This window comes from Chroicocephalus ridibundus, chromosome 8, assembly GCF_963924245.1.
Source record: "Chroicocephalus ridibundus chromosome 8, bChrRid1.1, whole genome shotgun sequence".
Lineage (NCBI taxonomy): Eukaryota > Metazoa > Chordata > Aves > Charadriiformes > Laridae > Chroicocephalus > Chroicocephalus ridibundus.
Window position 1 is genome coordinate 3,407,772 of NC_086291.1, and position 20,816 is coordinate 3,428,587.

Consider the following 20,816-nt stretch of genomic DNA (forward strand, 5'->3'; position numbering starts at 1 on the left):
AGCAGAGGTCTGGTTGCCCAGCGCTTAGTGATCCTCCTCTAGAAGGTGCTATTGAAGCACAAAATCATTGCAAGTTAGAAAAGATACCGTTGTGACTTACTGATTTCGCTAAATGAACCTTTTTTTTCCCGTTCCTCTCCTTTTAATCTCTTGAATATTCTCTTCTCAGAATAAGGAAAAGTTGGAAAAACTGAAATGCCAGGCGGAACAGTTTTGCCAAAGACTGGGCAAGTATCGAATGCCTTTTGCCTGGACGGCCATTCATTTAATGAACATTGTGAGCAGCGCTGGAAGCTTGGAAAGAGATTCCACGGAAGTAGAAGTTGGCACAGGAGGTACAGTATCTGGCACCTGCATGAGGGAATGTGGGCAAATCCAGAGTTTACTGAAGTCTTGATTCATACCCCGTGTCTGCCGTTGCTCCTTTTTATCTCCCTCCTCCCCCTGCCCTAGGCCTACTGATAGTCTTGGGTCATGGTTGAAATAGAACAGAAAAGTCCATGATAACAAATGGATTTATCTTTCAAGGATTTTACAAGCAAACCATCTGTTATATTATTTAAAACCAGGCTTCTAAGACTAAGCGTGCGTTACAGGCTGATGAACATTTTCCAAAGGAGTGGATTAATCTTTGTGAACCACACAGCTCATCTGAAACTGCTCTTCAGCATCCCCAAAACTGCCAACTTCATCATCTTTCAGAGGAAGAGAAATACATAAATCTCCACACGATAAAGACTTTTATAATAGCAGTAAGGCACTGGGGTGAGGTTGCTGTGAGAGGAGCAGAAGTAGTCAGCTGTGCTTCATAGCCTCCTGATGCCTCAGGAGTGTGATTGTCTCAGCATAACCACCTCTTCTATCACGCTTATTGCATAATTTCCAAAAGCAGCAGCTATCTTCTTGTGTAGAAAATCCTGGTTGGAACAAAAGTACGCTCTCGGACAATTGTTTTTCTTCTTTTTGTTTTAATTCCTCCCCCTTTTCATTTTGTATTTCTTGAAGAACGTAAAGGATCGTGGTCAGAGAGGCGAAATTCCAGTATTGTCGGGAGGCGTTCATTAGAAAGAACCACAAGTGGGGATGAGGCTTGCAATTTGACCAGTTTTAGACCAGCTACTTTGACAGTGACAAACTTCTTTAAACAGGTATTGTATGAAGCTATCTAATTAAGGAGTTGCTCCTTGGACAGAGTGATTTGATCATGCGAAGTCAGTTTAGACCTGAATGATTAATTTGTGGTGCTTTCAATGCATGTAATGTCTGTTCCCTGATCACAGGATATCTGAACAGCGTACTGTGGGTTTATTATGTCATGTGCTTAATTCTGCCAGCAGTGGGTCCACAGTCAATTGATGGATTCTTTCAATAAATTTACTGTGAATAATTACATCCTGGAATTAGAAACTGTTAGCCGGTTTTGACTAGAATGACAAAGCATCATTATGGCATAGCGACTTAACCACTCCAACGAATGGAACTGGGTCTCCCCAGAAGAACACCAGTATGTTTTGCTCCAGGTTTTTCTAACGTGCATTGGAAAAATCACTGCCTGGCCTTTTGGTAAACATATTTGGATAAAACGCTCATAGAAGCAAGTTCATAAAAACTGAGGGTAACTTCTTTGGGTTAGTATATGCCAAAAAGGATTCCAGGTATTTGTCCTGTCTAGCAGTTGCATAGCCTGTATCACGATGGTCAGTCGACTCCTTTGGTTTCATCGGGTGACAGACAATCCCATTGAAACATCAGCAGGCTCAGGACCAGGTTCATCAGTGTGTTTTGAGGTTGGCGTCAGTTCCCTGGACACATCCAGGGATGCCTGAGAGAACAAAGCATTTCACTTCTGATGCGGCTTTGCTGAGTGGCAGATTTTCCTAGCCAGAGCTTGGGATTTTCCTGAGAAGCAGTTGAAAACATGGCTAAACGGAATCAAATTTTTAATTAAGCTTAGAAAATGGTTTCCGTTCATTAATTTTTGCTAAGATTTGCTTAATGCCATATCTGGTTAAGGAAAATTGTTATTTCAATGTCACCTTTGTGTATAAAAAGGGATTTAATAGTGTACAACCAGATATTTTTTGGACTGATTTCTTAATCGTTGGGAATACAAAGATTTAAATTCTATATACTGAAAGTTGGTTAAGCTCTTCCCCCCCCGATTGTTTTGGTTACATGCCACTTTCACTGTGGATAGCCATCCAAAGTCTGCTTTTAAATATAGCAATGTAAATAAGGAGAAATGACATCAAGGGCATGAAGTTATCGTGGTGCAAACCGTGTAAGTGGAGGGTGACTCGTGCCTCTGCTGCTCTGTGCTTCCATGAGACTCGGGATGAGTGAAATCGGGCTCTGCGAATGGTATCTCTGGGGTCTCAGTGACCCAGAGCAGCGCAGGGAGTTCCTTTTATTTGGGGCGTTAATAACATGCAGTTCTGTAACTTATTCACCCAAAATGTAGATAGTGAGAAAAAAAAATGTATGACAGCACTGCTAATGCGGGCGTTCCACCCATCATGTTCTGCAGCCCTCTTCGTAACGTACGCCAGTTCACCAAGTTAGTGATGCATTACCGAATCATATATTTATTTACTTTGTTGAGGTTTTTTTCACTTGACAACTTTGAAACAGCTTGTTTTCTTAATTTGTCCTTTAAAAAATGCTGAACATTGATTTAAGATTTTAAGTTTCTAGTTCTTCTGTATCTTTTATTTTTTATCTTCCCTTCCTTTTCTCCTGTTCAGTACAATTAATTGAATACTACCCAGCGTTTTTCTCCTTCCTTTTGCTTCTTTTTTTATTGTGATTTATTACCTTTAGTATCAGATATCTTCTGCTTTTGGATAGTTAGAGGGTGGCAGAGTCACATTTTCTATAATGTTTCCAAAATTAATGAAACTCTGAGCTACTAGAATGTGGCAGAAGGAAGACTGACAGCAGATTCCTTCTACTTCCCACCGTTTCTTAACACTTCTGAAAAGTAACTCTTTTAGACTCCTACCAAAAGAAGGCAGAGGAGAAGGAATGAGGATCACTACCTGAATGACAGATACTTTTTCAAACTATTATACTTGCTAAAAATTGGATATTTTGGGGAAATCTTCTAACAGCCATTCTCAGTTTTGAAAAAGATAATATTGATGGGGAGAGAAAAGGTTTTCAATGAGAAGTTCCTGCAGCTGTCATGATGATTAATAAGGAAAAAGAGAAGGAAAAAGGATGGAGAAATGAGCTGTAATTTAGCATGTTAATCTTAACACCTTGTTCTGGGAAGGTACATTTTGATATTAGAGGAAAGAGAAGAGGAGAGAGACTATAGTATTAGGCGGTTTATTCATTCTCTCACAGTCCCGAAGGGTTGTGTAGATAACCATTTTCTTCCCACCATCCAACAGGAGGGTGATCGCCTGAGCGATGAAGATTTGTACAAGTTCCTTGCTGACATGAGACGGCCATCATCAGTGTTACGGAGATTGAGACCCATCACAGGTATTGAACGAGATGTTTTTGCCTCACACATGTTAAGGTATTTGGTTAGTCATTCCAGTTGCCACCCAGTTCTTATAAGTGAGCAGATGAAAAAACCCTAAGAAGTCATCGACAGCAATCCCTGGTAGACCACAAGCACTAAAGATGGCATTTTGGCAGGTTTTTCACTGGTACATGTGCACATGGAGCTCCTGGCACTCTGAGAGCAGTATCTGTGAAAAGAGGATGCAAACCTCAAAGCCCTAAAGCCAGCAGGGGCTGAGGAGCCTCTGTTTTCCCGAGTAAAATACCACTCTCTAGCTGAAAGGAGATCTCTCTCCTGGCTCCCACTTGGTTAATAGGAACAGACTCCACCTCTGTTTGAGAAAGGGAAATAAAAACGCTGTCACACCAGCAGCGAAACATCACTGGTCCCTGACCTGTGCTATTCCTGACAATATTTACTTAACCTGTTCTTCAAAATCTCCGGTGACAGCAATCCTACCGCTTCCTTAGATCATCTCTCCCAGCGCTCAGCTGTCCTTGTACTGAGGTTAGGTATTAAGAAAACTTTGCAAAATTATCTTTCTGCAAATTAATCTGATTATGGCCTGTCATGCCCTCAGGGCAGTTATCACAACCTTTCAAGTACTTGAACGCTGTTATTAGTTCACTCTTGCTCGCCTCCGTTTCGTAGCCTAACCAATCTCAGGTTTTTTCAACCCTTCCCCAAAGGTTGTGATTTTAAAATTGTCTTGTTAGTCTTTGCCAGAGTTTCTTTAACCTGTCCATGCTTTTCTTCGAGCACGGTGCTCTAAACCGGTTGTGCTGCTCCTCCTGAGACCTTATGCCAAGCAAAGCAGGTGAATTTGTATCCAGTGTCTTACACATGACACGGCACTTAGAATGGCTGTAGCTTTCTTCTGGACACTGGCTATTGTCACTGCTGCCACCCAGCCCTTTTCTACAGAGTGATCCATGCCAATTATTATTATTTTTAATGTTTGTATGTTTGGCTTCTCCTTAATGCAAGTCCTTTGCTCTTTCTTATGTTTCACATTTGATGCCATTTTTCCAACTCTCATGTCTTCCAAGTTTTTACAGTCGTTCCAGCCTCGGTGCCATCCACCAACAATAAGTGTGCTGGCAGTACTGTCAGCTGATTTGCTAAGGAAAATATTCAATAAACTTGATGCAGATTAGCTTTCAGCAGCTCATGATGTACCCTTATGGTTTGATAGGCAAGATTCCTGATGAGACTTTGACTATATTAACTATAGTTGGGCCTCACAGTGGCATTATCTAGACTGTAGTTCTGCAGCTTTCTATGAGAACAACATTTGAACTTGTTAAGATACATCTTCTCTGCTGGTTCTTATTATCTGGTACCCGAATTGCCCTAGATATCAGTTGATTCACTGTTGCTTATTTTTAACAAATACACATTAGCTGTAATTTATCATTTGTTTATTTATGAAATGAATATATAGGATATTAACCTGAAGAAACAAAGCATGAATATGCTTTTTCATTTAAATGAACTTCTATTTATTGTAATAAAATCATTTTCTTCTTACAGCTCAATTAAAGATAGACATATCTCCAGCTCCAGAGAATCCCCATTACTGTCTAACTCCAGAGTTGCTGCAAGTCAAACTTTACCCAGACAGCAGAGTTAGACCGACAAGAGAAATCCTGGAGTTTCCTGCCAGGGATGTCTACGTTCCAAATACCACATACAGGTTAGAGTTTTGAAATACATGTCACATTTCAGGGCCTGAGAGACTGGCAAGTCTAGAAATTCCTATCTTATCATCTGTTCTGTTGCAAAACTTGCTGTATCAGGAGACCCGCTGTGCCAGGGGCACAGAAAGGGTCCAGACTGACACAGCAGAAAATACACAGTTGTGAAGGGACAAACATATTTGCATAAAACTTGGCTGTGAACAAGAACAGGAGAGAGGTTTCGCCATTTCCCAAAATCCACAGTGAAATTTAATTGAATTCTTTTCAGTTTTATGGAGGTTTTTTAATTTGTCTGTCTGCTAAAATTATAATTGTCTTGCTGTTTTTATTACTTCTGACACTTTCAGTGACTTACTTTTTTTCTTTAAAGTGAGGGACAAAAGTGAAGAAAATGCGTAATCCCTTTGTTCATATTTCCATTTTGGTTTAAAAGCAATTTCTTTGTTTACAATGCTTGAAAAAAGCCTTCTGAAGATCTGGAAGATAAGAAATTTTTCTAAAGTTTCTTGGAAAACAATAACCTTTCTATAACTAAACCCAGGCAGGGACCAGATTTCTTTTCATGATGTACCACTATTCATTTAAAGCTTTTTTACAGTATCTTTGAAGACATTATATGTCTGAGTGGAATTGTCTTCTTCAGCTGAGTAATTTTACCGACTTACTCACCAAATCTGTTACCTCTTGTAAAAATCAGATTAATACAAACTAGGTTTTTATAAACCAAAGCTTAAAAGAGTGAGTTTAGTCAAGTTCCGCATCTCATATATTTTCAAAAGTTTTATTTGTTTGTTTATTTATTTTTAGAGGATAGACAGGTAATTAAACATTACAATACACCAGTATTGTAATAATAAGCAGCACTCTGTGATCTCTTCTTTTTAATAAATCCATAAGAAGTACAAGTATTTTTGCAGTTTTTCTGTAATTAGCACATTCTGTTCACAGTTGTTTCACTCTGATATATTACAACTTAAAACCATTTTCTCTATGGTTGCAAATGTAGAGATAAAAAAATCGGTGCTGTACAAAGGGTAGGGAAGATCTACAAGTCAATATGACTCAATGAAACTGCAGAACTGGGGGCTTTGTCAGTCCGCGCCTCCACGGCTGCCCATCCACAAGCACGTCAATAGTCCCTCTGCCTTCTAGTGTACTGCAGCTGAAGTTAAACAAGTGTCAGTGTGTTCTCAGGAGCAGGACCAACACTGTCACGTAGGTTGTGCCTACAGGGTTTGTTGGTTGGTACCATTGACTCCATTGGAGTTGCCCCACAGGCAGCCGTTCTGTGTTTGAAAAGTGTTTGGTTGTGTGCTCACTTGGTCTTTCCGTTAATTTCATAGTTAGGTGTAGTAAAAGGTTGCAAAGGGATGGCTCTGATTCCATTTCAAACAAGAAGAAAAGGTCTCTCATAAATTTCAGTAAGCCTTGAAGCTTAGCTCTTAACTTTTCAGTAAGAAAGTGTAGTTCTTAAGTTATTCTTCGAAGTGTGGTATCTAAAAGATCAGGCCTGTGCTCTGGCTTACTTGGTATAGGTGTGCACATCTCTAGCTGCGTGAGTACAGAGCTTCAGTGAAGATTGGCCTGGGCTACACAGCTGAAAATTTGTCTGGAAATACACAGAACCCTAAAATGGGGCGTTACCCATCTTTCATTTGCTCATAGAAACATTCCACAACAATAACACAAACCAAACATTCGATTAGTTACTTTATGAAACAAAATTTCTTTTTTTCCCCTATAGATTAATACCTAAATGTCTTCTGTAGCATTTTGCCAACCCTTTGTTTCCTGAAACACTTTTCGTGTTCCCTACTACACAACCCAGAAATTAATGCAACATCCAAAAACCTGTTCCCCCAAGCAATATTATCTAATACATGAATAGGCGGTCGATTCCTAGGCATTAGAGTTTCATCCTGGGTAGGTAAAAGCTCCATGAAAGTTACAGCACATGGATGTTGGGGCTAGAGGGAATGAGAATACTCACCAAACGTACTGTGAGACCATTGCAAATGCCCCGGCTTTATGTATTGGAGAATACACCATACAGAGTATGGATTTAGACATGTATCTGTTATTAAATATAACATGAACTTCTTTGATGTAGTAATGGTCAGTGTATATGTTCTGAATCAAAATGCATCAGGTTGAGCATTCAGTCAAAACTTTTTAAGTCTGTTGGGTGTATCATTATTTTGGTTGACTTGAGCAAGTAGTATCTTCCTTTCTTAGGCTTCCAGTATAAGCCTTTTCTTCTGTCTAGTCTTCCTTTTGACCTTGGTGCGACGTATTTCCCGTTAAGATTGGTTTCTTCACATTCACTGTGCCACCAGCCTCCTAAGGAAACATGTCATAATGTCCGTTACTGTCAGTTGTACCTTAACATACCGTGCTCGGTTTCTGAGCAGACGCCTCCTGTTTGCAACATAAATCTTACTTAGACCAGTTCCAGCAAAAGCAACAGTTACCCAGTATCCCCAAATGAAATGGTGCTTGTACGTACACCCACTTAGACTTGCAAGTTGAGGGCCAGTACAAAAGATGTGCTCCCCGTTACTATCTGCTTCACATAAAAGCAGTGGTGCATAGAAAACCGCACACACGAATGCTGCCACTGAACTGGGACACTTGTGAAGCTAACTCCATGCTTTCATGTTTCCCCTCTACAACTGACTTTTACGATTTGCTGACATTTTTCTCAGGTACGAATAGTTAAAGCTCTGCCTCTACAGGGAGCTGGAGAGCCTTTAGTAAACAAATTCTCTTATTTATTGGCTGGTGTCCTTAACTATGAGCTTAAATTTAAGGCCAGTTCTGCTTGCAAAGGGCTGGCAGTGCCTCTGCGCTGAAAATGAAAGTTTAGCACTTTGGAAGTCATTGGCCATCTGCTTTGTGCTCACTAGAGCTGAGCAACGCTCTTAGCATTGTTTCAGACATTGACAGTTTTCAAGCCTAGAATCGTAGAATCAGAAAATGGTTTGGGTTGGAAGAGACCTTAAAGCTCATCCAGTGCCACCCCCTGCCCTGAGCAGGGTCACCTCCCACCAGCTCCAAGCCCCGTCCGACCTGGCCTTGAACCCCTGCAGGGATGGGGCAGCCACAGCTTCTCTGGGCAAGCCATTCCAGGGTCTCACCACCCTCAGAGTAAAGAATTTCTTTCTCATATCTAATCTAAATCTACCCTCTTCCAGTTTAAAATTGTTACCCCATGTCTTATCAGTCCACTCCCTGATAAAAATGACGTACAAAATGTTTGTTCCGTGAAGCAGGTGTCTGGAGGGTGATTCTGTATCCTGTGGTTTAATCATTAATTGCTTTTTCAATTGTTTGCTTTTTGCTATAAACTTGCAAAAAGTAAAAGCTTCAGAAAAACAAAGAATTAGGAATCTTTTAACCAAATGCTCTTCAAGGAGAAACGTCTTCAGCTTTGCATCTCTCTTGCTCTTTTGAGGGTGAATGTTTCACGTATACTTGACAAACAGATAAAGTCTGCCTTTGAATGGAAACTCGCCATCATTCTTAACTTTTGGTTTGTAGTCAAAAGGGAGTTAAGAGTTAGTGTGGCTTCTGTTTTTCTGGTTTGAGGGATTAAACAATCTGGCCTAGGGCTGCCACACCAGACCAGGCATCAGAGGAAGAGCTGCCCGCTACTTTGTAGCTCAGAATCTCGTCCTGGGGTTTTATTTCAACCTGGGGTTGAAATAAACATCGCTGTTTCTAATGTTGGGTGTTTGCACAGACTCACTATGCTTTAGCTTTACCTGACTATTAAATAGAAAAGTGGTGCCTCCTTGTAGGACCTTCCTGTCTGCCAGTGAAAAACATCTCCTGCCCTTTCTGCAAGTGCAAAGATGCTGCTGCTTTCTCTTTTCTGTCTGTAAAGCCAGGCTGATATCAGTAACTCCCCACTAAAGCATACTCCCATGTTAATATACCCACCTAGGTAGTTTTCTGGACAGTTGAAGTCATTTATGGTGTCCATGTCATGGTCTGCAGTTGAGAACCGCAGTTCTGTCTGCTCCGGCAGGGCGTTGGGGATGCTCCCGGAGATCCGTGAAAGCTGGAGAGTGTAGTCTGTTTCGGGGCCTCCCAAGCGGAACGCATAGTCGATGTAACGCTTGTTATTTTTCCAGTCCTGCAGCTCAATCCGTAAGACGTAGTCCCCTTGTTTAGTAATGGAATAGGTCTTGTTCAGGCCTAGCCAGAATTCCTCTGCAAAGTTGTAGCAAATAGATGCTGTTAGTGCGGAACGAGGCAGGAGCACACTTACCGTGGTTTTCCGATCTCTAACCCATACCTCAGGTAGCTCATTCACCTTTAAAATATCAGTATTTGAAAATTACGTGTTCAAATAAGCTGCGCAATGTCAGAATCAGGAGACGTCAGAGGTGAGGATTAGGGGACAGAAGTCACCAGGCAGGGAGTTAGCGGGGACGGGGTTATGTGACAAACTTTCCCGAAACCCCTGTATTGCTAACACTGCTATTGAATTTGTTTTTACAGATAACCTGCGGATAGTATGTGTGAAAATACAGTATTTAAAAGGATTTATTCATTGCTTTAATTAAATCAATAATATGAGTCTTGGGGACTGTTGATCTTTTCAGAGGTCTCCTGCTACATTCTTTTTGTTTACCTCTTCTTAATTGCACACCAGTGATCAATAAAAGCAAAAGATATAAATGAACTGGAGCTTCTCTCTTAACTTTCCCACCTCTTGCGAAACTCTGAGAGGGAGCTCAAGACATTTAAAACCTGCATAATTGGAACTGTGTGACAAATGAAGCAAATGACATACATAAAACCTAAATTGCAATTGTTGTATTTTTTAAGGAAAGAGCTGCAGAACTAAACTAAGGTTTCGATACCCTTGTGTACAAAGTGAATTTAACTTAGCATTTTTCTTTTGCTAGAATTCTCGATAATTAGTTTAATTAGTTTCATAAATTATATTCATTAAGTAGCTCATTATCAGTGCTGCTGGTATCAGGGCAGAATAGGTAATTGCCACATGTAGAAATAGTGCAGCTGAATGTGTGTGCCATACATGCAGCTGGCATTTAAAGCAATAGAAGACAAGATGGTTGGGTAAAATACTCCCACAATTTACAGGGAAGGAGCAGTAGCCTGTTATATTTTATCATTTTATATTTTATTTTATTTATATGCAGCCCAGAACTGAGTAGGACACGGGGGACGCAGCTGAGAGTGACATGATCCTCTCCAAAATCTTTTGGCCACTGAAAAGATGTGGCTTCAGGTTGGTGTATATGGGAATTGGAGACCAATCAAGCAGCAACTGTTAGCATTCGATATGCTCAGACAAACTATACGGGTAAAAGTCTACCTTGGTTGTGAGCTGCTGTCCCAAAATGAGGGAAAGGTGGAGGTACAGCAGCTCTTTATTGTAAAAAAAGGTGGAATTAACTCAATATTGCTGCCCACATTGCTGAGGTTTTGATCTGTGCTGCGTCTAGAAAGCAAAAATATTTTCTCAACAAAAGTAGACTCATCTCATTGTATGAGAAAAATAGGAAAAATATTCTGGATGGAGAGGCTGTTGGGCAGCACCTGGTGCTGCGAATTCTTTGGAGTTGATGATTAACAGGGATACGTGGGTGTTTCCTCACCCTATCCAGCCGTGGAGGGGATTGGCCACCGCACGGGGAAGCCGGGGGTGTTTGTACAGGGGAGCACATCCAGCCTCTGGCTCTCCTGAGGCTGGAAAAATTGGTGTGGCCGTTTTAAGGGAAACGGGATTGCAGAAAGTTTGAGAGAAAGTAGTAAGAGCAACTTGGTGAGGTTTCCTGCTTGTGTACGATTTAAAGGCTTTGGGACGTGCTTTCATAAATGGTAAAATCTCAATAATTAAAACAGCATTTAAAGCACTCTGGCTTTGATTCAGCAAAAGTATCTAAACACACATTTAAAGGTGTGTCTTTGAGAATTTTACTGAGTTATGTTTTCTGGTAAGCACTTTCTGGTGTTCTACTAATTAGGTAAGCTAATCAGATTTGATGGTGGGTTTTTTCTGCTGTCACACGAACACCTTTCAGTAAGAAGATTCAGGTTCTCAGATCAACTGATACAAAGAAAAGACACACGAAAAGGCATTTTTACCATTGAGGTCCCCAAAACCGTTTGTATAGGCGTCCCAGGTTTGGTTGAAATCTAGTGATCCATCCACTCTGTTCTGGATTACAGTCCAGGAACTGCCTGTGAATGCGAAAGGGAAGTCACAAGCCTGGTTTAAGTGTTTAAAGCATTAGAGAGAAGATGGAAACTAGCTGAGACTGTCTGCTGCTGCACTGCCCTGGCTGCCCTTACACGAGCTCGCTCTCTACTGCAGTGAAGAACAAAATGGGCTCAATCTGAATCCCGCTTACTTGTCGTTTTGCAGCAGACTTGAGCGCATGGGTACTGAGCTATAAAAGCTCTCGCCTGTGTAGAGAGCAGATGCTCGGCACATCTTGGCCTTGGCCTTATTAACTGTCCACGAGCATGCTCTTGTGTGCTGCAGTTTTGAGGCAGAGCGAGTTAGCCTAAATCTTTGTGAAGCAAATTCCGGTGAGCGCAGATGAACAGAACGCGGGGCTGTTGGAGTGTCCTCTGCCACACTTGCGGTAACTTGGCTCACCGGACTTACTTTGTTCAGCTGCCTTAACTGGGTTTCATTTGTTTATGAGGGCTGAGAAACACAAACACAGAGAAAATGATAAAAAAGAGATAGGAGACGGTGCGGACGTTTGATCAGATTGTCAGAGTGGCTCTACTGATAGTGCTCGATGGCTGGGAGCGCAGCTCCACAGAAGGTATGAAGTGTTGGAGGTCGTGTCCACACTAGGGCTGCGGCGGGGACTTTCTCCTGCCAGGTCATGACACCCTGCTTTCACCAGTTTCGACAAATGTAAGCAAAGGAGCTTTTTGCTCAGGGCAAGCCCATGCCGCTCTGTTTACACATCCAAACAAATCCCATGGCCCTGCCACGTCTGCATCAGCGTGTTCCCCGGCCCCCCGGGTAGCCGTGGCAAAGGGACCGCGCAGGACGCTGGGCAGCGCTGCAGGATGCTGCATCCCAGGGTGGAAAAAACAGGGACCAGTGAAGTGGCCAAAGGATGTGTGATCTCTGGGGAGCGGCAAAAAGAACAGACAAATGGGTTTCTTACAAAGATAGAGCTTGTGCAGGAGCTGTGCATTCTGGTCCAGGACAATTCTGGACCTGTATGGTACATAGCTACGGGCTCACCCAAACACGGTACGGGAATCCTGTCTCCAGGACTCGCCTCTTTGGGTTGGTTTGGTATATCTAAGTCTCAAGCAATAACTCTTGTTAATGAAACAATATTTTGCTAAGGTATTTACTATTTACTGTTTGCTTTTATTTGGAAAAGCTACTCATGGTTGCAATATAATTGCATTTATAATTGCCATTGTCATTTTCTACAGCTAAAGGGGCTTGGTTTTTTTTCAGTATACTTAATTTATGTTGCATGGTTGAAAGTCCTGTCCTTGGTATAACCAAGAGATGAGGAAAGAATGAAAGCAGTGTGAAGGAGACTTCAGGGTATGGGAAACCGGAGTTCAGAGCACGGACAGGCCAGTAAGAGAAGTCAAGAGGATACGTGAATCATGACAGGTTTTTGTGTACTTTGGGATGAAACACAGTTTTTTGGCTTATAGGAAACTACTTATGTGAAAATCGGACTGTTGCCAGCACAGCTGTCTTACCAAATTTCATCTCACAGTAGACATCGAAAGATTCTGAGCCGTTGGGCTTAATAGTGTAAACGCCACTGGACCGCACACCACTGTTGTAGAGAGCGGTGCAGTCAGGAGCGGCACCTAGGAAAGCAAAGGGCAGACAATCACAAATCCTGGTCTGGATGCAGTAAGTTTTAATCCAGCTTTGTAACCTGAATTTCTATACGGGATAGAGCCAAAACAGAAACTAGAACAATCTTTTTGGTTATTTTGTTTTACAATAAATGTGACGAAATGGACAAACTGCTTTGGACTTGGTGCTATAGCTGCCAAGTTGCACGTAGGTTGGACTGCCTATATTTTTTGAGTTAGGCAAGGTTTCAGTTTAGATAATTTTGGAAAGTTTATAAGGCCTAAGACTAGACTCTGGCAAATGGACTTTCCTACCCCAAGTAAAGTTCCCAATAAATACCTTTCCCATTGCCACAGTTGGCAAATGCCTCTCAACTTTAAAGAAAGCTCTTCAAATCTTATCATTAGCCAGTGTGAAGTAAATTAGTTCTCTGTCCATACTCTCCCAAGACGAGCATCGGCAATGCCAGAAGTGTCAGTAAAAGGGTGATCACAGCACGTGCTTACAAGGGGTGAATGGAGGCTGGAGGTTGAGGGCAGGATTAGTGCATTATTGGACGTTGTTTCCGTGTGTCACCCCAGAAACAAGTACATGTATAGTGGGGCTAAACAGGTGATGACATTCCAAAGCAGGAAACGCAGCTCCTTCCCACGGTGCTGTATAAATCATAAGAGTCTTTCTTTTTAGTTTTTGACAATTAAAAACCAATGCAAGATTTTCACAGAAAATACTGCAAATGCAGTGTATTGTGTAGTCATGTCTAAGAGATAAGGTCTCACCGTCAGATTGGTATGTTACGGCCGTGGCGTTGCGCACAGGGAAGGAGATGGCCTCTGGTTCTGTTTGCTCCTCCGCGAAGGAGTTCTCTGCAAGTTCCTGGAGCTCTATGTGGTTTAGCTGAAAGAACGGTAATTACAGACTGTTAATTTCCCAGGGCTCTGAAATGACGAGATTCATGTATCAAGCCAAACAATGTCATGCAGAGAATTATTTTCCTTGTGAAGGTAATCTTTTAGAATACCCAATTTACAGCATAAAAATAACTTTAGAACCGCACTGCTGGATTTCAGTTGCGTGAACGTCAGCTCTGCCGCTGCTCAAACAAGGTAGGATTCATGAGGCGAGTAAATGACCCATTCTCATGAGGTACACCTTAATGGGCAAACAGATTTAACTTATTTCCTCAGGTGACATCACGTAGACAAATAATACCAACATCTAAAGAGCACAGAACCCAGAGTTCCTTAGGCTGAAATGCATTTTCCTTTTATAGCCTCCTCTTAGGAATAAATTAAATATGAGCATGTCAGTTACACCAGCGTTACAGTGACACATGTTGAACTGCAGAACATGGTTCTTTATTGGAGTGAATATTGGAAAAGACGAAAGAGAAAGTAATGGTACATAGACCAATGGAAGAACAATAATGTGATAGGTAATATGAGAAAAAAAAATAAAATCAGCAGTCAGAAAAAGTACAGCAGCCTGGTATTGATAGATAGTAGTTCAAAGCTCTGTTCTTGGCCATCGTGTGCCCAGGCCATAGCCCCCTGCCTAGCAGCACAGCACTTTCTCACCCAGAAAGGTACCTGTTTGTGGGCAAAATTGTTTGTACCCTCCTCTGCAGCCCAAACTGTGGGCAAGAGGGATGGCTGGCCTGAATGAACGGTTGGGCCATTGACTCTTTCAGTGTCACGAGAGGTGACAAATTCTGAAAAGAGAAATAGAGACGGTTCCTGTACCTTGTCCTCCAGCTCCATTATTTGATTGTGCTGTCTGTCCAGTTGCACATGCTGGTCCTCTACGATTCTGAGAAGTTGCTTGATGTGGTTGTCCTGCTGCTCCACAAAAGCCTGAGGACAGGGAGGGAGATGGGTTGTGGCTAGAAGCAGCAGAAGACCTTCACAACCTTTTGTTGTTATTTTCCTTCCATTTTCATGTCCAGAACAATTACATTCTGTGAAGTTTGCCCTTGATTCAAACTAAACGTGTGCCACCAGTTAAAAAAGGGAATGATTCCCAGCATTTAGGGTATTAACTTGGGCTTTGGGAGATCTGGATTCATCTTTCTGGTTTGAAACAAGTATCCAGTATTTTCTCACACAAGTTGCTTAGCCCTAGTATGCTTCCGCAAAATACAGTTAATACATCCTTTTCCATCAGAAACCTTATATGCACCTAAATAATTGCATTGCGTTGACATTATTAACGCTTGCAAGGTTCTTTGGTCCTGGTGGCCATGTAGGTACTATAAGTGTCCCTCTTTAAAGGTTTAATCTTCCTGGTTTTGTATGGAGCAGGCAGTTTCTAGTGCATTGATTCATAATGAGCTGATGACATACAAACCTATGGGCTTGGTAATCACATCACTTTCCTGATTGCAATTTATTTTATCATTATTATTATTACAGAATTCCTTAAAACCGATTTGCAAAAAAATACTGAAAAAGGTACAGAGCCTTATAATGTCACACTTTTCTCACTGATTTCACTGGGGAATTTTACTGCGAAATAAGCAATATGTCCGATTAAGACACTGATTCTTTTTAGAATATCGCAGTGATTTATTTCTCGAAATACACAGTAGTACCACAGCGGAGATGCAGGGACAACATGAGCTTCTATTGCGTAACCACCGCTAATAGCATTACAGTTTACTTTGGCTTTGTGTGTCAGGGGCTTTCACAAGGCTACTTACTTTGAGTGAAGAAATTTCTTTTGTCTCTTGCACTGAAGGCTGGATAATGGCCAGTTTTGTGACTTTGTCTTCCAGTCCCCATACTTTCTCTTGCAGCTGGATTTTGTTTTGTATGAGGTCTTCAATCTTCGAATTCATCTCCTGTGAGAGGTTCTTTATCTCTTCGTTGTTGATTTGCAGTCTGGCCGTAGTTTGTCTGAGCTGCTCCTCTTCTTCTTTGATTTCACTGGTTTGCAGTGAGAGCTCGTAGAAGGACCTATCAAAAATGTAAAGTTTTTGAAAGATGTCATTCATCTGCCCCTTCGTCTTATGGACAAAGTCTTTAAGGCCGTGCCCAAGCTGGAGGAGTCCATTGGCTAAGATTCGTACGTCATCTAACATGGCAAATCTTGACTTCGTCTCGGGAGATGCAGCAGAATCAAAGGAGGAATAATCCTTGTCAGCGCTAGCTGAAAGAGCAAGCGGGGCAATGAATAGAAAGGCTAGAATGATTTTCATGTTTTCTGCTCCTGGTACTCTTTGGTTGGTCAGGATGCAGAGACTTTTCCTACCAACAGTTTTTGCTGTGTGACTGTTCTGAGTTGAAGAATTTGATCTATTTATACTCCTCTTCATTTTAGAAGAGGCAGACCAACGAGTTGATCATTAAACTGTGTGTATTTGAACGAATGTAACCCCTCTCGAATGTAGGTTGATATCTGGGAAGATAAAAGTGAGAGACGGGCATGTTGCTGATTAAACTGGTTCTGAACTTTTCCATCTGCCAGACCTTCTGTTATAAAATGTTATTGATGACATGGTGTTTTTCACACAACGCTTTTTAATAGATTAATTTTGGGTCATAATCTTGATAAGGGCCCAAATTGCTTCTTGTTTGTGTTGTGTGATTCCTTTTATTGCCTCAGGAGTATAAAAGGGTTTACCGTACTTAAGAGCACGGGACGCTGTATTTCAGGTTGTGCATCTCCTTGATAAGCTGTGGAAGCACAAAATGTTCCCAGGTGATTCACACAGCCCGATTCTCATCTTGTACCATTTTCTGATGTAACACATTGTGCTGCAGTGGATTTACTTGTCATCTAGCGCAGATTAAGTGAGAAAGAGGGAATTAGGTCCAGAGATTGCCTGGATGTGATTCTACTATGTTAAGGTTTGTGCAGTAATTTACACCATATAAAACTTATTTTTTAAGAGCTGCTTTCTAGGCATGGGTGAGATAAATGATACCTCGCTTACATTTCTCACCTTACCCTTCTCCTTACTGCTTAAGATTCACTCTACATAAAACAAGTCTACAAGTAATCTGAAATAAATATCCTGTTCTGCAATGGGTCTCTGCATGGAAGCATGTATGTTTTTTGAGCAGTTTTGAAGTATGAATGAAAGGTATTTTTCTTTCTGGACTCACTCATAGCAATCCAAGAAATCCGTCCATGCGTAATATAGTACTTTGGAGGGTTTTCAGGTTTTTGCTGGATTCTTTTATGTTTAGTAATTCTTCCCCTGGAATTTTTGTTGTTATTGTTCGTATACCTATGCATGTATGATATGAAACATCAATAGAAAAATTGTTTTAGAAATGAAGTTGTCTTGTACGTTGAACTTCCTGCGTGATGAAGGGTTGATAATATGCAGGTAACCTCCTCACCCATAATTAAATAACATGAAAGTGTTTTAGATCTCCAGTTCATTGGGGGAGAATATTTTTTACCAGTATGATTTGGATCAGACTTACTCTGGTGTCTGCACAAAGTATAGAAAACCAGCAGGAGCACGTTCATCATGAGCAGATCATCAGGACCAGCAGTGGAAGAATGGGGATACATTCAAAGAGAATCTGCTGGCATAGAGCGAACAGAAATGTAGGAATTGCCCTTAAATAAAGACAATAATCACTATTCTATACCAAGAAGCAGCACTGCATTTGCACAACCCAAAGGTGCAGTTCTGTCCCATAAAAAGCAACCCAGTAATTTCTGGTCTTGCAAGGTGCCCCACTGCAGCAGGCAATCTTAAGGTCTTCATCCTTCTACGCTGTTATTTGTGCATTCACAGCATCCTAAAGGGCTGTGACCAACCAGGAATTGTCTCTCAAGCATAATTTTGAAACACTTAAGCAAAGAAAAAAAGCAATGATTTAAAAATCCCTGAACACAGAGTTTTGAGGTTTTTGGCCTGAGATCTCGGCTCTGTCTGCACTGAGCAAAGAGTCGGGGAACAGGAGGGCAAGGAGAGCTCTGGGGGCTCTGGCGTGCAGGGCTGCCAAGCGCCAGAGCAGCCTTTGCTTGATTTGAATCGCAGCTTGTTGTTAACCCGCTCTTCAGATGCTTTAGCTGAGCAGTCCTTTTTTGCCTTTCAGGACCGACCGAAGAGCCTGAGATATGTGCAGGTCCATGCAGATACTGCAGTGCTCACCTAGTTCTGCTCAATTCTCTGCAGCTTGCGTTAAATCAGGGCAGAAATGTGCACGTGTAAGGTGCAGATGAATGGCTCTTGCCAATTAAATGCCTGTCTCGTTCTCTGTTGACGACTTGTAAAGCCACAGTTAGCTGAGCCCAGACAGCTGAGACTGGGCTGTATCTGCTTGCTGTTGGCAGATGTAACATGGTGGAGAAGCGTTATTTGCTTAATTCCTCATTTGAGCCTGGAAGTCTATAGGCAAGCGAGGAGCTTGGTTATGGAGTTAGCTCCTGTGTGTCCATTCACTTGCTGATCATTTCTTTTGCACTGAATATTTGGTGCATTGGTCAAACGTGATGGCCTCTTCATTTCTCAAGTGACGCAAGTCACTCATCGACTGGTTGAACGCATCCAGGGTGTAACCAAGCAGCCAAGGGGGGAGCAAAGAGCTAAGACTTCTTGTGGTGTGACAGAGCTCATGCCGCTCTCAGATCTGCAGGTGGGTGGTGGGAGCAAAGGTGTTTTGTGCAGAGAAATGAGAGGGAGTCAGGACTGCGCCTTTGTTTCTTCTCTGGTGCTTAGAGATACAGCAGTCCACAAGCCAAGACCAGTGACTGCGCTGGAGCATCTCCAGGCTGAAGGTTATACACGTATGTGTTATTCTGTGTTGGGAGTTTAGAGTCAGGTTTATTGTGGTTGGTGCTGCTTATTCAATGGATCAGTATTCCATTGGCTTTGGCCAGTGGGGACTCTGCTGTGCTCCGAAACCAGATGCTTCTTGGCAGCATTGCACTTGGGCTGCGCAGGTGTGGCAGCAGGCGGAGCAAAGTAAAAATGTTCGAGTGATGCAGTTGGGAAGCTCAGTCTACACCGAGACGCAGAATTGAACAGGGACTTTTGCTAAAATGAAACACCATTTAATCTTTCTACTTCTGCCTTTTTATCGGCACTTTATTTTAACTCCACATGTAAAACTCTTGTAAGGAGGGCTCAAGTGGTAATCTTTATATTAATTGTAATTTTTATTGTTATAAGGAGTGTTTATCCTGATTAATTCTTTGATCTGCGTGGCATATCCCGTGCATTTATTCCAGCGGTCTAGCTTTGACAAAGCTGATTGCTTTCACAAGGGATGCTCATGAGGTTCTAGTCTAAAAGAAGCTGTTCAGTGGAAGGCTCTCATGCCCTATTAAAATCTGCAGGTTTTTTCAGATCAGTTTCTAAAGAAAATCATCAAATCAGTATTTACTCAACCCTACTAAAAATCTGTTAGAAAGAGTGTTGGAACAATTAGGGTTATTCATGGGACAGTGATCAGCCTGGAGGGTTTGTGCTGAGGCATCATTCCTGCAGCATTTGGTAATATCAATGGAAATGTATGAAGAGCTGTTCAAATGAGTAAACAAAAAATCACGTGTGGGATCTAGACAGCACTTATGGCACTTATATTGTACCTTTGTGGGACGTTCTTAGGGTTCTTAATGTTGTAACTCTGAAAGGTTTGATAGTTTTTGCTTTGAATGGTAGACCAAGATACATCATACCTGATTAACCCTATTAAACACTTCTATGCTTAAAAAAGTGAGATAAGCATGGGCTTTTGAAGGATTTGTATTTTCTGTAGGGAAACTCATTGGAGTTTCACTTGTGTAGATGAAGTTTAGGTATGTATTTTATCTGGGCCTGACACTGCTCTGTAAGAGGGAACAAAGTCCAGCCTCTGGCATCTGACACAGGGATTTTTGGGCTGCAAAACTTGAAGAACTGGTTGCAAAATTTGGGGGGAAAAAAAAAAAAAAAAGTAGTATAGACTTTCTGCAATCCACTTCAAAGTACTCGAATGGCTTTGGTTTTACAGGGTTTCAAATGCATCATTTTCTGTTTTTTTTAGCTTTTTCCTACAATAAGCCTTTCTCAGTTTTGTTCTAAATAGTTTTGAATTCTTTCTAACCCCATCCCCCCCCCCCCCAAAAAAAAACTTTCCTCTTGGCTTAGGCTTCAGAAAAATGTAGGAAGTTACTCAAGAAATAGGAACTGGAGATCAGCCATTTTAGAAGGTTTCCGCAGCGGGAGAAGTTCCTGTGTGTCACTGTGCTCTGCCCGTTCGGCTGCCGCGGTTGTGACAGCTCAGCCGACGCATGGTAACTCAGCAAACTGCGGGAGCTTGCTTGTGCCGGCGCGATGCTCAGGCGTGACACTGCCCTTTAGAAAGGTTTGTTTTCCAAAGGGGAAAGGCAGTCAAAATGCTCTGATGTCAAATATTACAAAAGCACAAAGAGCTGCCAAGCACATTTCCATATTAATGCCAGGGCCAGTGAAGTCAGGCAGGGGATAAGCTCACTACGAAATACCACCCTTAGGTGTCACATCAGTCCCAGAGTCCGTAAGCAAAACGGGACACAGGAAAGCAGAGGGGAGAAAACCTTCTGGTGTGATTAAACCATAAGATTCAGGGGCTGTAGAAACCCTAAGGAGGAATCCTGCCTCTGAGAGCTGTTAGCCCCGTCAAGAAAAGATGTATATAACAAACATGGTCCTGAAGATGTTTCATGCACCTGGGTGACCCTGATTAAATGGGCTTTAAATGATTTTTATAGTAGGAATAAAGCAAAGAAAAAGGTCTCTGGGTTTTACTGAAAAGGGAAATTTTCGTAATAGGTAGACATT

General features: G+C 41.8%; 2 protein-coding genes across 22 annotated transcripts in view; one reads left to right on the forward strand and one right to left on the reverse strand.

Moving 5' to 3' along the window:
* The window catches only part of DOCK7 (dedicator of cytokinesis 7), a 117,323-nt gene that overhangs the window by 45,830 nt on the left and 50,677 nt on the right, over positions 1–20,816 (forward strand). For all 21 annotated transcript variants that reach the window (XM_063342737.1, XM_063342738.1, XM_063342741.1 and 18 more), the window contains 4 exons: positions 170–335; positions 1,006–1,148; positions 3,396–3,489; positions 5,048–5,210. In XM_063342737.1, the coding sequence (XP_063198807.1) occupies positions 170–335; positions 1,006–1,148; positions 3,396–3,489; positions 5,048–5,210 (566 nt within the window). The remainder of the gene's footprint in view (positions 1–169; positions 336–1,005; positions 1,149–3,395; positions 3,490–5,047; positions 5,211–20,816) is intronic.
* ANGPTL3 (angiopoietin like 3) lies at positions 5,217–16,364 on the reverse strand. Its single transcript, XM_063342761.1, has 7 exons — positions 15,750–16,364; positions 14,794–14,904; positions 13,831–13,948; positions 12,946–13,059; positions 11,338–11,433; positions 9,157–9,429; positions 5,217–7,554 (listed from the first exon to the last, which is right to left on the reverse strand). Exons 1-7 carry the CDS (start codon positions 16,362–16,364, stop codon positions 7,373–7,375), a joined length of 1,509 nt encoding a protein of 502 aa, XP_063198831.1. The 3' UTR covers positions 5,217–7,372.

Excerpts from the sequence above, each read along its gene's own strand:
- ANGPTL3 (XM_063342761.1), bottom strand. The coding sequence starts at position 16,364 with ATGAAGAGGAGTATAAATAGATCAAATTCTTCAACTCAGAACAGTCAC. Across the intron at positions 14,905-15,749 it reads AAGAAATTTCTTCACTCAAA|GCTTTTGTGGAGCAGCAGGA; the intron begins GTAAGTAGCCTT and ends CCCTGTCCTCAG. Across the intron at positions 13,949-14,793 it reads TAATGGAGCTGGAGGACAAG|CTAAACCACATAGAGCTCCA; the intron begins GTACAGGAACCG and ends CCGTTCTTTCAG.